The following is a 16,855-nucleotide window of genomic DNA, read 5'->3' on the forward strand; positions in this document are numbered from 1 at the left end:
GGTACGGAAAATATTCAGACCCCTTTAAATGTTTCACTCTTTGTTTCATTGCAGCCATTTGCTAAAATATAAACAAGTTAATTTTATTTCTCATTAATGTACACTCAGCCCCCCATCGTGACAGAAAAAAACAGAAATGTAGAAATTGTTTGCAAATTTATTAAAAATAAAAAACTAAAAAATAAGTATTCAGACCCTTTACTCAATACTTTGTCGATGCACCTTTGGCAGTAATTACAGCCTCACGTCCTTTTGAATACGATGCCACAAGCTTGGCACTTCTATCCTTGGGCAGTTTCGCCCATTCCTCTTTGCAGCACCTCTCAAGCTCCATGAGATTGGATGGGAAATGTTGGTTTTCATCCGGGATGTCTTTGTATATTGCTGCATTCATATTTCCCTCTATCCTGACCAGTCTCCCAGTTCCTGCTGCTGAAAACCACTCCCACAGCATGATGCTGTCACCACCATGCTTAACTGCAGGGATTGTATTGGCCCAGTGATGAGCAGTGCCTGGTTTACGCCAAACTCCCTGGCATTCACACCAAAGAAGTGAAGTGAAGAAAATGTTATTTATATAGCGTGTTTCTCTAGAGATTCAAATCGTTTTACGTAGTGAAACCCATTATCTACAATTTTAAGCTACATTTAAACCAGTGTGGGTGGCACAGGGAGCAGGTGGGTCATGTGTCTTGCCCAAGGACACAGCGACAGTGACTCGAATGGCGATAGCGGAGATCGAACCTGGAACCCTCAAGTTGCTGGCACGGCCGCTCTACCAACCGAGCCACACTACCCCAGTTCAATCTGCCAAAGGTGAATCAACAAAGTATTGAGCAAAGCCTGTGAATACTTATGTACATGTGATTTATTTTTAATTTTTATTTGTATTAAATAAAACCGTTTCACGTTGTCATTAGATGGTTTGTTATTGTCATTAGTTGTTTGTGGAATTTTGAGGACAAAAATGAATTTATTCCATTTTGGAATAAGGCTGTAACATAACAAAATGTGGAAAAATTGAAGCGCTGTGAATACTTTCTGGATGCACTGTACATGATGCAGTGATAAGAGGTCAGTGGGAGGCTGAATCATCGAAGCTTGGTCCAAATCTAGAGGGCATTCAAAGCGCAGTCATCACAAAAAGAGGAGTCCACCCTGAGTTGGTGAATGTGAGGAGCTAAATGCTTTTCTACAACATTAACATTAAATTGATTAGTGAAAAAACCCTGGAGCTAGTTCTTTCTTAAAGTTGCTGTATGTCACCAGCTTATAATCACAATTGTGAATTAGTTCAAAGGCTTCACAAAAATAAGTCAAATTTATTTATCACAAATTTGGATAAATTAATAGATATTGTATTTCAAGAATGGACTGGGTTTATGCCAATACAATTGTCAGTGGTGTTCAGCTCCTACTGCCAGAAGTATAGACAATTAAACATATTGTATCTGCTGCAGCCCTTATCAGGCTGCATCAAGGCAGCTGAAGACAATGTTGCCATAGAGTCAAATGTCAGAGTTGAGGGTCCTAAACCAGAGGGATAGAGAGAAAAGGAGTTGGTTGGAGTAAAGCAGACACGAAGGCAGGATTCAAGTGAATGCATATTAAACATTTAGACTATGGAGGGAGGAAGAGGACGAGGAGGATAAGTGACTTCCATTAGGCCCAATGCTCTGGAGATGTCCTCCCTAGACTGAAATAAGATCAATGTCCTGGCTTGTGCATACTGAGGCCAGAGATGCAAAATGCTAGATAACTCATGAAGGAAACAAATCATCAAAATGTAATAAAACACTGCTTTACTAGCTTATTTTACTATTTGCAGCTTTAAACATGTGCTATAAACTGAATTAATGCTACAGTAGCTGCAAGTACAAGTACAAAACTGCAATGTAGTTGTGGCCTAAAGTCAGACTCTGACCTAACAACGGTAGGCTAATCCGCAAAAATGCTGCCAACGACTCATATATATATATATATATATATATATATATATATATATATATATATATATACATTTATATATATATATATATATATATATATATATGTATATATATATATATATATATGTATGTATATATATATATGTATATATATATATATATGTATATATATATATATATATATATATATATATATATATATATATATATATATATATAAATGAGTCGTTGGCAGCATTTTTGCGTATATGTGTATATATATATATATGTGTATATATATATACATATATATGTGTGTATATATGTATGTATATATATATATATATATATATATATATATATATATATATATATATATATATATATATATATATATATATATATATATACACATGTGTGTGTGTATATGTATATATATATACACACACACACACACATATATATATATATATATACACACATACATACACACTAGAGATGCGCGGATAGGCAATTATTTCATCCGCATCACAAAAGTCGTCAACCATCCGCCATCCACCCGAACTAACATTTAATCAAAACCGCACCCGCCCGCCATCCGCCACCCGCCCGTTGTTATATATCTAATATAGACAATGCAAGGCATTAGTGAGGTTATAAAGCTTTTGCCTGTTAAAGAAAGGAGACTGATCCAATGCAGCAGAGACATTCAATGCGTGCCACGCTGTCACGGCCCAGACGCACACCAGTGCACAATCATCTGGGAGCCGCGCTGAGCGCACCTCCAAGCGCACTCGCACCACTCAAACTGCTGCAGGCAGCTGCGTTCACACATGCATCTGTAAGCCTTGTTTTAACATCCTGTGGCACTCTTCTGGGATCACGGCGGACGAAACTGCTCATGCTCAGGGTGTTTGTGGAGATTCGGGGTTTTGCACAAATGTGATGCACCATGTTAGATGTCCCGGTTTTGTGACTGTCGTAGACATAAACAGCGTCGCAGCTCTTGCAAATCACGTAGCCAGCATTACAATCATCCTGATTTACAACCTCATAAAAACGAGTCCACGCTGAACTTTTCTGGCCTTTTTTTCTGGTCTTTAGTATTCCCTTTTTTAGTTTGTCGCGTACCACGTTTGCTGCCGGCGTTGCCATCTCTTTTTTTCTTCTTCTTCTGTTGTGGCATGCTGCAGGTGCCTGCTCGTTTTTCGTATGTGGGTAACAACATTTAACTATGTATATATATTTCCGAATTGGTTTAACTGCCACCCGCCTGAATCTATTTAAAATCTAATTTTTTTTTATTTCAACCGCCCGACCCGACCCGCGGATAAAATCGAATTTTTTTTTATTTCAACCGCCCAACCCGCGGATAATCCGCGGACTGTTGTGGGCGGGCCAATTTAGAACAGAAATACCATGGTCCGTAAACCAGGCACGGGTAGATTTTGCGCTGTGTGCAGGCGCCAAGTCCTGTTGGAACTTGAAATCTCCATCTCCATAGAGCAGATCAGCAGCAGGAAGCATGAAGTGCTCTAAAACTTGCTGGTAGACGGCTGCGTTGACCCTGGATCTCAGGAAACAGAGTGGACCGACACCAGCAGATGACATGGCACCCCAAACCATCACTGATGGTGGGAACTTTACACTAGACTTCAGGCAACGTAGATCCTGTGCCTCTCCTGTCTTCCTCCAGACTCTGGGACCTCGATTTCCAAAGGAAATGCAAAATTTGCATGGTTGGGTGATGGTTTGGGGTGCCATGTCATCTGCTGGTATCGGTCCACTCTGTTTCCTGAGATCCAGGGTCAACGCAGCCGTCTACCAGCAAGTTTTAGAGCACTTCATGCTTCCTGCTGCTGACCTGCTCTATGGAGATGGAGATTTCAAGTTCCAACAGGACTTGGCGCCTGCACACAGCGCAAAATCTACCCGTGCCTGGTTTACGGACCATGGTATTTCTGTTCTAAATTGGCCCGCCAACTCCCCTGACCTTAGCCCCATAGAAAATCTGTGGGGTATTGTGAAAAGGAAGATGCAGAATGCCAGACCCAAAAACGCAGAAGAGTTGAAGGCCACTATCAGAGCAACCTGGGCTCTCATAACACCTGAGCAGTGCCAGAAACTCATCGACTCCATGCCACGCCGCATTAACGCAGTAATTGAGGCAAAAGGAGCTCCAACCAAGTATTGAGTATTGTACATGCTCATATTTTTCATTTTCATACTTTTCAGTTGGCCAACATTTCTAAATATCCCTTTTTTGTATTAGCCTTAAGTAATATTCTAATTTTGTGACACACGGAATTTTGGATTTTCATTTGTTGCCACTTCAAATCATCAAAATTAAATGAAATAAACATTTGAATGCATCAGTCTGTGTGCAATGAATAAATATAATGTACAAGTTACACCTTTTGAATGCAATTACTGAAATAAATCAAGTTTTTCAAAATATTCTAATTTACTGGCTTTTACCTGTATATGTGTATATATATATATATATATATATATATATATATATATACATACACACATACATACACACATATATATATACACACATACATATACACATTTATATACACACACATATATACATATACACACATATATATACATATACACACATATATATACACACATTATATATATATATATATATATATATATATATATATATATATATATATATATATATAAAAACACAGTATATATATATATATATATATAAACACAGTATATATATATATATATACTGTGTGTGTGTATATATATATATATACTGTGTGTAATGAAAAAAATTAAATCGTGATACATAACTTGCACACGTACATAACGTTACATAACATACACTGCTGCTGGAATTAGATTTTTCCTGAGGGAACTCTCCTGAAGGAATCAATAAAGTACTATCTATCTATCTATCTTAATCGGGATATGGAATTATGTCCATATCGCACAGCACTAACGACAATATATAAATAGCCATAAAAGAGGTGGAGGGAGATTGTGAGTCCATGAGATTATGTTTGAAAACTTGTTTTACAATTGCAGCGCAGCTTCAGACATCATTAAACACGTTTCCTATTTCATTTCGCAAATCTAAATTTAATATTAGAGTGGAGCAAAGGCTGAATCGCACTGAAAAAGCAATGTTTTGCTAGTTGCCATAAAACCATATATATATATATATATATATATATATATATATATATACAGTCGCGATCAAAAGTTTACATACACTTGTAAAGAACTTTCCAATGCTTTCTACAACTCTTATTTTTTTGTGATAGAGTGATTGGAGCACATACTTGGTCAAAAAAAACATTCATGAAATGTGGTTCTTTTATGAATTTATTATGGGTCTACTGAAAATGTGACCAAATCTGCTGGGTCAAAAGTATACATACAGCAATGTTAATATTTGGTTACATGTCCCCTGGCAAGTTTCACTGCAATAAAGTGCATTTGGTAGCCATCCACAAGCTTCTGGTTGAATTTTTGACCAATCCTCTTGACAAAATTGGTGCAGTTCAGCTAAATTTGTTGGTTTTCTGACATGGACTTGTTTCTTCAGCATTGTCCACATGTTTAAGTCAGGACTTTGGGAAGGCCATTCTAAAAACTTAATTCTAACCTGATTTAGCCATTCCTTTACCACTTGACATGTGTTTGGGGTCATTGTCCTGTTGGAACACCCAACTGTGCCTAAGACCCAACCTCCAGGCTGATGATTTGAGGTTGTCCTGAAGAATTTGGAGGTAATCCTCCTTTTTCATTGTCTCATTTACTCTCTGTAAAGCACCAGTTCCATTGGCAGCAAAACAGGCCCAGAGCATAATACTACCACCACCATGCTTGACGGTAGGAAGAATGGTGTTCCTGGGATTAAAGGCCTCACGTTTTCTCCTCCAAACATATTGCTGGGTATTGTGGCCAAACAGCTCAATTTTTGTTTCATCTGACCATAGAACTTTTCCTCCAGAAGGTCTTATCTTTGTCCATGGGATGTCAGATATATATATATATATATATATATATATATATATATATATATATATATATATATATATATATATATATATATATATATATATATATATATATATATATATATATATATATATATATACATACAAATACACACACACACATTTTAGGAACATTCCACATTTTGTTTACCAAGTAGGGGTGCAACGATTGATCAATATTGTCGACAAAAATCCACAGTATAATTTGTCACTGACAAACTAGTTTGCTTTAGCGCTATGGGTGCCCAGCTGCAATAAGAAGAGAAAAAGCCCTGCCCTTTTTGTGTATATACCTGTGTGCATATTTCCAAGCAAAAAATCATCAAAAAACACTCTTTTCTTTTAGAGGAAGCTGGATAGCTTTGGTGTTGTTTGTTTTTATTGCTGCTATTTTGACTGTCCTTTGTTTACATACAAATTGATACTATCAGCACTTTGGCAGTCTGCTATAAAATGGAAAAACGTTTGATGGAGTTATTGTTTTTGTAACAGCCTAATGAGCTGTACAGTTACAGTATAAATAATATTTCTGAATGAAGCAGTCACCTTTATTGATAGTTACCACATGCCTAAAAATATCCCAAGCCAAATTTAAAAGCAAATGGCTAAATTAGAGTCATAATGTAATTAGTCGACTAATAGTTACGACAGTTGATGACTAGTCAACTTTCAAAGTAGTAGTTAGTGGCAGCCTTATTCCTATGTGCTGTAGAACGGATCATAAGTTGTTCTGTTCCGGCAGGACCAGAGCAGATTTATATTTTTGATTGAAGTTAAAGTACGAAATAAATACGAGAACATGAGGATGCCAGAAGAGAAAGGTAATCTATAGGAGTTTCCCAGTGAAAACGAGAGGGTTGACAGGTGTACAAGTAGTGCATTCAATAGCGCTATTTTAAAGCATCAAATCTAAAAAGCCTTCATGCCTGCTGTTGCATACTGTCTCTTTATGATATCAAAATGAGAAAGTGTTATGTCCACACAACTTGCAAGACAACATGGAGTATTGGCACATCAGTTTTCCCTTGTCTGTGTGTGTGGGCATGTATCATGGAAGATTGTCATACATAATTAATTAGTCACAATATTACTATAAGGAAAATTGTGCCACACCTTATTAGCGACGCATAATTGTTTCCCCTGTAATCTTTGGTCACGACACAAGCAGAAACGCAGTGGATACTGACTGAGGAAGTAAACACGCCATAATGGCCCACACAGCTTGTAGAAGGCCATCTATAAATAGTGAGGAACTGCACTTGTGTCCCAACCCTTTATGATCATTGGTGGAGCTTTCCCTTCCGCACAAAGACCAAGGAAGCTGGCACACATCATTATATTAGACCCAAAATACTCTTGTCATGTGTTGTAAAGGCCAGGCATGTTCAACATATCTTATCTTTTTGTCAACATTTCAGGGTTTCAACATTTATCTAAAGCGGGGAACACACTGTACCTTTGTAGAAAGGTTGTTTTTAACACACACTCTACAAGTTAATTGCGACTAAGAGCCATGACTTGTCTGCTCACAATATTTGTTTGTGTCATTACTGATCCACTTACATCCCCCGTATGTGTCGTTTGGAATTACTCCTGACCAGTCAAAACTAAATCGGGATGGAGACATTTCCGGCATACGCCAGAAACACTGCCTTACTCGCTTTTCTTTGATGTCTTGTTGGTGGTGAACAGTCAAATAAGAGACAGTTACATGCATGCAACAACTGGAAGACTGGGAAATGCAGTCATTACTCTGCTTCAACGGGGTATTTTCTCATTTCACTTGGTACACTAGAAGACAGATCCACTAGACTTCACATGGCCCGAATCAAAAGTGAGTCGGCTGGCGTGTTATCAGGCAGAAAACTTAATTGGCAGTGTGTGTTTATCTTAATTAAGAGCACAACGGTGTAGATATTTATTATACTTTTATCAATAACAATGCCACATTTGATAAAAAAAAATAATTTTACTAAATAATAAGTCAGCCACAAAACCCTTTCTTTGAGGACAGTTGCAGCCTTTGGTTACACCTAAAAGTTTAAATGTATTTCATTGAAAAGGAGGAGACGACAGGCTTATTGGGACGCGGAAGTCTCGAGAACACTACACTGCTTAGTCATCATTAAGTATGTCTCCATCCATCCATCTTCTACCGCTTGTCCCTTTCGGTCTCAATCCACTAAATTAGTCTGATTTCTGAAATGACTCAAAATAAGATGTTTACAACACATGGAAACACCTTAATCTGGTTGTGTTTGGCTTTTTGGAAATAACGCACCTATATTATCCAATTGGACACCTGTTTTTTTGGCATGTAATGAGTAATCAGTCAGTACTTTTCCATACAATAAATTGGTTTGATTTCTCGAATAATTTGGTTTATTTTCACACCTACGTCACGTCTCAGTTTCCGTGCTCTCTCCAATGTGACTGTTGGCCATACGCGGTGTGCCTCTTGTACACTAAGGGGCGAGAGTGGTCGTTTAGCTATGTAGTAATGTAAGTAGAAAAAGAGAATGCTACATGATAATAAGCTAGCACTAATAGCTTTCAAGCTCCGGATGTCAACGATAACTACAACTTTCCCCTGCTATTTGGTGTACTTGGTAATGTTTTAATGTGTTTGAATGACATGTGTGGTTATTACGATCATCAGAGACAGAAAAAAAGATCAATGTTTAGTGACGTAAGAATTAAACGTCCATAATGCAACTATTTAGATAACTGCTTTAGATAAGCAATCAAAATACCTCCCCGCGTAGTTAGTAATAAGAGTAAATGGTCAAAGCAGTTCACCAAAATAACCATCTTTTTATATGTCTCTGATGTTCATTATATCCACAAATGTTATTTAAACACATTAAAACATTAGATAGTAGCAGAAATTTGAAGTTATATGTTAGATCCGGAGCTTGACAGCTATTAGCTTTATCCTATTAGCATGTAGCATTCTCTTTCTGTACTTACATCCCCACATACAGTAGCTAAACAAACTGAAGTGACCACAATAACCCCTTAGTGTACCTTAAGAGAGGCACACTGTGTATGGCCAACTGTTGCATTACAGATAGAACATAGAAACAGGGACTTCACATGTAGATGTGAAAATAAAATAAAATAAATTATTTGACAAATCAGACTAATTTAGTGCATGGAAACATTCACATGTTTAAAAATACATTCTTTATCCTTAATGATAATCGTTACCGTCAAATGGCTTTAGACCAGTGTTTCTCAGATAGTGGGTCTGGAACCCTGGGGAGTCACAAGCAGCACCTCTGTTCAACCCAGTAGAGGTAGCAAGTACACATGGACACGTGTGCAGAGGTGAAGAGATTGAGAAATCCGCATCAGCAGCATATATAATAAATGTCAGTTTACACAGAGCATTGTACAACTAAATAAATAAATGTTATCAAGTTCCTAGGACTGGGCAATATATACATTTTATCAATCTGAGTTTTTTGTTGCAGACGATTTTCAAAGTAAAAAAGCGATTTTTTTCTCCTCTTGTGCCGGCATACTTTTTTCCCCCCAGGAGCTTACATAGCTTAGCCCAGGGGTCGGCAACCCGCGGCTCCGGAGCCGCATGCGGCTCTTTGGTCACTCTGATGCGGCTCAGCAGCTTACTTGCCGACCCCCCCAATTTTCCCGGGAGACTTCCGGATTTCAATGCCTCTCGCAGAAAACTCCCGGGATTAATATTCTCCGATTTTCACTCTTACAGTTATAAAGGCGTGCCATGATGATACAGCATTTGGCGCCCTCTACAATCTGTATTAACAACTTGCCAGCCCAACCCCTTGTTATGCAGTATGCATCTTCTGCTTGCACACGTACGTGACAGCAAGGCATACTTGGTCAATAGCCACACAGGTTACACTGACGGTGATCATATAAAACAACTTTAACACTCTTACTAATAATGCGCCACACTTTGAACCAATACCAAACAAGAATGACAAACACATTTCAGGAGAACATCTGCACCTTAACACAACATAAACACAACAGAACAAATACCCAGAATCCCATGCAGCCCTGACTCTTCCGGGCTACATTATACACTCCTGCTACCACCAAACCCCGCCCCCACCCCCTCTGTGCGTCGGTTGAGGTGGGCGGGGTTTGGTAGCAGGGGTGTATAATGTAGCCCGGAAGAGTCAGGGCTGCATGGGATTTGGGGTATTTGTCCTGTTGTGTTTATGTTGTGTTACGGTGCAGATGTTCTCCCGAAATGTGTTTGTCATTCTTGTTTGGTGTGGGTTCACAGTGTTATTAGGAAGAGTGTTAAAGTTTTTTTTTTTTTATACCGCCACCGTCAGTGTAACCTGTGTGGTTGCTGACCAAGTATGCCTTGCTGTCACCTACGTGTGCAAGCTGAAGCCCCATACAACGTGTGGCTGATCAGGCACGCTGGTTGTAGTGGGTGTTATTTGCTGTACCATCACGGCACGCATGACGCTGACAAGCGCCATTCATATAAAACCCGCGTGCCGCAGCAGCATTCAAGTTCCATATTAAGGTGTGGGCAGCGTGTCTGAGACCCCTGATTTCAGTGGTTTATATATAGCACAAAGCAAAAAAAATACTTTTTATGCAGTGTTATTTCATTTTAAATTTCAAAATTTTTTTGTGGCTCCCATTGTTATCTTTAATTTGTGAAACTGGTCAAAATGGCTCTTTGACTGGTAAAGGTTGCCGACCCCTGGCTTAGCCGCACACAAAGCAAAACATGGCTAATGTTAACGAGAGCAATACGTTTGCTCCCAAGAAAAGAAAAGTGTTGTCAGTACTTTGGTTTGCGGCAACAGCTGTGGAACAAGTGACTGCACGGTGCAAAGTTTGTTTCAAAAAAGAATCAGCACAATTAACTTATTCCAACATCTGAAATCAAATCCTCCAGCCAAGTGTGGGAAATGCAACGCTTTACGAGGCAAACAAGACGCAACAACAACAAAAAATCTGCAGGGCTGAAAATCACCTTACTACGGTGGAATCATTTACACCAGGTATGTATGGTGATGCCATGTATGATGAGAAAGAATGATGCCTAGAGTGATTACTAAAGCAGTTGCTTTCCATACTGCCAAAATGTGTAAATAAAAAAAGGCTGCATTTACTTTGTCCACTTTTTTATTTGGATACAATGTTTAATACGACATTTTTATTTACAGATATATGTTATTGAAGACAGAAGTTTGAAGTTTGCACATCATTGACGTCAATGTTGGAGATTACTTGCAAATGTGCAATGCTACATTTTTGTTAACAAAAGTATTATATTCAAGCAAAAGTATTGCTTCCTAAGGGAATCTCATAATTAAATTATTTGAAAATCATTCCATAAACATCCATCCATCCATCCATCCAAATTTCTACCGCTTATCCCTTTCGGGGTCGCGGGGGGTGCTGGAGCCTATCTCAGCTGCATTTGGGCGGAAGGCGGGGTACACCCTGGACAAGTCGCCACCTCATCACAGGGCCAAGACAGATAGACAGACAACATTCACACAGTACACTTTATACCAGGTTTAAAAAGAACAACATTATACATATTCAAAGTTTGCCAAGAGTAAGATGCAGTGTATGCAGTGTCATTTCAAACTACTAGTTTTTGATTCAATAAAAGAAAAACGTTGTTTTCAATTATCTCTGTCATTTTGATGGTTTTTTTTTTTTTTTTAAAGTAGGGGAAATATCCTGAATCAAATTTTTTGTGAAAAAATCGGGGATTTTACTTTTAGGCCATATCGCCCAGGCCTACAAGTTCCTAGTAGTAAATCAATTCAAGGGGTCCAAGAATACTTCTGTCACCATGGGGGTCGTGACAGAAAATAAGGACCGACTTTTAACATAGACAAAAGCATGCTGCCAACGTTGGTCAGCATTTTGGCAATAGATATTTTTTTTTACAGTATTAATGATTCATGTAAGGGAGCCGTAACTAAGAAACGTCATAAAAAGGAGGACCGCTTATTCAGTGATCTCATAGCAAGTCGAGTGTATTGCGGACAGATGTTTCTACTAAAATGAGAATACAATGAAAATGTAAATCACAGTTCTTTGAAAGTTCCTATTACGCAACATAGCATAGACAGCATACACATACCTGAATTTCCCAACTGTTTGTAAAATCTATACTCCAAATGAAGCTGTGGCGCCCTGGACTTTATAGGCTCCTGTATGGGGCAAAAAAGAAAAAGAAAACATGTGAATGAAACATCACGTAGCTCACCGGTAAACCTTTTCAAAAAAGTAATTTCGAAAATCACATATATGTTGTTGGAAATGAGGAATGGAACATCTGGACAACAATAATGGGATTTCCTTGCAATCAATTTAAGCAAAAATGTTTTACACGTTTCATACTTTGAGTTAAAGGTTAATGTATAAGGATAAAGAGCAGCTCCATCTGGTGAACAGAAGGCTTTTGTGATGACATGGATTATAAACAAGCTATTGCGATTTCTTGCTCATTGCCTCTAGTTAGCTCCAGATTTACAACCTAAAATCTAATCTGATTAACCCCACTAGCAAGATGACAAGGGCATTAACGACAAACATGACAGGAGTAGCACAAACACACACCCAAGTTAATTCCTTTTCTAAATCTTCTCAGCAAAGGGAAAAATGTAGTACAGCAGTTTGTAACATATTCATTATATAATGTTAGATATCCATCAATCCATCCATTTTCTACCGCTTGTCCCTTTCGGGGTGTCGGGGGGTGCTGGAGCCCATCTCGTCTGCATTGGGTCTGAAGGCGGGGTAAACAAGTTGCCACCATATGTGAAAAGGTAATCATGATTAAAGTATTTTTTCACAATAACATCTAAATTAAAAAAAAAAAAACAATCAACTTCAACGAAAGTGTCTATAAAGGGGGCCAAGTGCCTGACTGTAGAGTGGTTGAAACTATGATTCCTGCAAAGCTGCTCTCTGGATTTTAAATATAATCTTAATACTGCATGTGGGATAACAGCCCTATTTAATTAATCTATAATATGGCCTCGGAAAAACAGATATAGAATACAAATAATGAGATAAACAGTGCATAAAGTTTGCACCAACTGACGAATACACCGTATTGTTAATCATTGGTTTATTATGTTGTGGTACATTCAAGTGCATACACATCAAACACACTAAGTGAAAACAGTTTAATGGGAATCTACATCACATTGTGGTGCTATTGTAAAAACAGAAGCTAAAAGCTCATTGAAAATTCCCCTCTAGACATATTAAATGAGCTTTAGACTGCGGGAGCGTTTGTCTGGAACGTGACATCTGCAATAATTGAGGGAACACTGCAATTACACTGAACAAAAATATAAATGCAACACTTGTTTTTTCTCCTATTTTTCATGAGTTGAACTCAAAGATCCAAATCTTTTACTATATACACAAAATACCTATTACTCTCAAATATTGTTCACAACCCTGTCTAAATCCGTGTCAGTGAGCATTTCTTCTTTGCCAAGAAAATCCATCCCACCTCACAGGTGTGGCATATGAAGATGCTGATTAACCAGCATGATTATTGCACAGGTGTGCTTTAAGCTGCCCAGAATAAAAGGCCCATCTGAAATGTGCAGTTTTATCACACAGCACAATGCCAAAGATGTCGCAAGTTTTGAGGGAGCGTGCAGTTGGCAGGAATGTCCACCAGAGCTGTATCCTGTGAAGTGAATGTTAATTTCTCTATCATAAGCCGTCTCTGAAGGAGTTTCAGAGAATTTGGCAGTACATCCAACCGGCCTCACGACCGCAGAATATGTGTAACCACACCAGCCCAGGACCTCGACATCCAGCAGGTGCACCTCCATGATCGTCTGAGACCAGCTAGCCGGACAACTGTTGCAATAAGTGGTTTGTGTAACCAAATAATTTCTGGACAATCTTTGAGAAACCGTCTCAGGGAAGCTTATCTGCATGCTCGTCATCCTCATCGGGGTCTCCACCTAACTGCAGTTCGCCGTCATAAGCTACTTGAGTGGGCAAATGCTCACATTCGATGACGTCTGGCACGTTGGAGAGGTGTTCTCTTCACGGATGAATCCCAGTTTTCACTGTTCATGGCAGATAGCAGTGTGTGTGGCATCGTTGTGGGAGAGCAGTTTGCTGATGTCATCGTTGTGAATCCAGTGGCCCATAGTGGGGGTGGGGTTATGGTATGGGCAGGCGAATGTTATGGACAATGAACGCAAGTGCATTTTATTGATGGCATTTTCAATGCACAGAAATACCGTGACGAGATCCTGAGGCCCATTGTTGTGCCATTCACCCGAGACCATCACCTAATGTTGCAGCAACGACAATGCACGGCCCAATGTTGCAAGGATCCGTACACAATTCCTGGAAGATGAAAATATCCCAGTTCTTGCATGGCCAGCATACTCACTGTACATGTCACCCATTGAGCATGTTTGAGATGCTGTGGATCGGCGTATATGACAGCGTGTTCCAGTTCCTGCCAATATCTAGCAACTTGACACAGACATTGAAGAAGAGTTGGCCAACATTCCACAGGCCACAATCAACAACCTGATCAACTCTATGCTAAGGAGATGTGTTGCATTACTGAGGCAAATAGTGGTCACACCAGATACTGACTGCTTTTCTGAACCCCCCCAGACCCTCAATAAAGCAAAACTGCACATTTCAGAGTGGCTTTTTATTGTGGGCAGCCTAAGGCTCACCTGTGCAATAAACATGCTGTTTGATCAGCATCTTGATATGCCACACCTGTGAGGTTGGATGGAATATCTTGATAAAGAGGATGTGCTCACTAACACAGATGTATTATTTGTAAACAATATTAGAAAAGAGGGGGCAGGACGGTGGAACAGGGGTTAGTACATTAACCTCACAATACGAAGGTCCTGGGTTCGATCCCCGGTCTTTCTGGGTGGTGTTTGTTGTCCACGTGACTGCGTGGGTTCCCTCCGGGTACTCCGGCTTCCTCCCACCTCCAAAGACATGCACCTGAGGATCGGTTGATTGGCAACACTAAATTGGCCCTAGTGTGTGAATGTGAGTGTGAATGTTGTCTTTCTATCTCTGTTGGCCCTGTGATGAGGTGGCGACTTGTCCAGGGTGTACCCCTCCTTCTGCCCTAATCCACCACCACCCGCGACCCTGAGAGGGACAAGCGGTAGAAAATGGATGGGTGGATTTGAAAAGAGTAAGTCTTTTGTGTGTACAGTAAAAGTTAGTGACAAGTTACTTCTTGAAGAATTGTGTCAGTAGGGAGTTACGTGTCACTTACAAATAGTAGCTTAGTGTTGTGTCAAACAGCAACAGGTCCTCTGTCAAGGGCTTCTTTATTCAGTGACCATTTAATGTTAGAGATTGCTTCTTCTAGTCTGTGTTGAATAAACTATAGGAATTGTAAGTTAACTTAGGAAGTGTAAACACTAACAAAACATCAGTAGCCTGTAGAATATCAAATCAAATCAAATCAAATCAACTTTATTTATAGAGCACATTTAAAATTTACCACAGGGGTAGCCAAAGTGCTGTACAATGAGCAGGTTAAAAGATAAAACGAGTACCGAGCAAACACAACACAACACAAACAGAACACGATAAAAAATAAATAATTAAAATAGAATTAATAAAAACATAAAAACATAAAAACAGGATCACAGCAGGTGTATTATGGGGCGCCATTGCAGGATGGATATCACTCAGTGTTAAAAGCCATGGAATAAAAGTATGTTTTTAAGAGAGATTTAAAAACAGGAAGAGAGGAGGCTTGTCTAACACTCAGGGGTAGGTCGTTCCAGAGCTTGGGAGCAGCAACGGCGAAAGCTCTGTCACCTCTAAGCTTCAGCCTTGTGTCAGGGACCGTCAACAGCAGCTGATCGGCTGATCTTAAGGATCGGGTGGGGCAGTAAGGCTGAAGGAGGTCGGAGAGATAGGTTGGCGCGAGGTTGTTTAGACATTTAAAAACAAATAAAAGGAGTTTAAAATGTATTCGGTAACGCACAGGGAGCCAGTGAAGGGACGCTAAAATAGGGGTGATGTGCTCACGTCTGCGGGTCTGTGTTAGCAGACGAGCAGAGTTCTGCACGAGCTGCAGGCGGGCGAGGGAGGCCTGGCTAATGCCAACATACAGGGCATTACAATAATCAAGACGAGTCGAGATAAAAGCTTGGATTAATTTCTCAAGATCATGTCTTGATAGAAGCGGTTTCACTTTCGCTATTTGGCGTAATTGATAAAAGCTTTTTTGAACGACGCTGCTGATTTGTTTTTCGAATTTAAAATCTGAGTCAAACTTTACCCCCAGGTTTGTGACAGAGTCGCTGAGATACGGGGTCAGAGTGCCGAGGTCAACGTTGGGGGAGGGAGAGCGACTTGGACCGAACAACATAACTTCTGTTTTATCTTCATTTAGGCTCAGGAAGTTAGCTGAAAGCCAGACTTTGATGTCGTGCAGGCAGTCAATAAGACGTTGAACCGTGTTATTTTGTGCCATGGGAAAATAAATCTGGCAATCATCGGCATAAAAATGAAATGCAATACTGTACTTCCTAAAAATAGAACCAAGGGGGAGAAGGTAAAGCGCAAATAAAATTGGGGCAAGGATTGAGCCCTGGGGGACCCCATGTGGTAAAGGAGCTGTGGACGACATAAAACTGTCTACTTTTACACAAAAACTCCTGTCGGTTAGGTACGACCGGAACCAGTTGAGGGCGACGCCCTTAATGCCCACACAGTTCTCAAGACGAGTGATTAAGGTGGCGTGGTCGACGGTGTCGAACGCAGCAGACAGATCTAAAAGCACCAGGACAACATATTTACCAGAATCAGTGGACAGGAGGATATCGTTAAAAACTTTTAGAAGCGCTGACTCTGTGCTGTGGAGGGCTTTAAAACCGG

The 16,855-nt window shown here is 39.5% G+C and overlaps 1 protein-coding gene across 4 annotated transcripts in view; it reads right to left on the reverse strand.

Annotated features, from left to right (window-relative positions):
- csnk1g2b (casein kinase 1, gamma 2b) overlaps positions 1-16,855 on the reverse strand; it is a 107,095-nt gene that overhangs the window by 28,314 nt on the left and 61,926 nt on the right. For all 4 annotated transcript variants that reach the window (XM_061975830.2, XM_061975829.2, XM_061975832.2 and 1 more), the window contains exon 3: positions 12,078-12,147. In XM_061975830.2, coding sequence (XP_061831814.1) covers positions 12,078-12,147 — 70 coding nt within the window. The remainder of the gene's footprint in view (positions 1-12,077; positions 12,148-16,855) is intronic.

The sequence above is a fragment of the Nerophis lumbriciformis genome, linkage group LG14, assembly GCF_033978685.3.
Source record: "Nerophis lumbriciformis linkage group LG14, RoL_Nlum_v2.1, whole genome shotgun sequence".
Taxonomy (NCBI): domain Eukaryota; kingdom Metazoa; phylum Chordata; class Actinopteri; order Syngnathiformes; family Syngnathidae; genus Nerophis; species Nerophis lumbriciformis.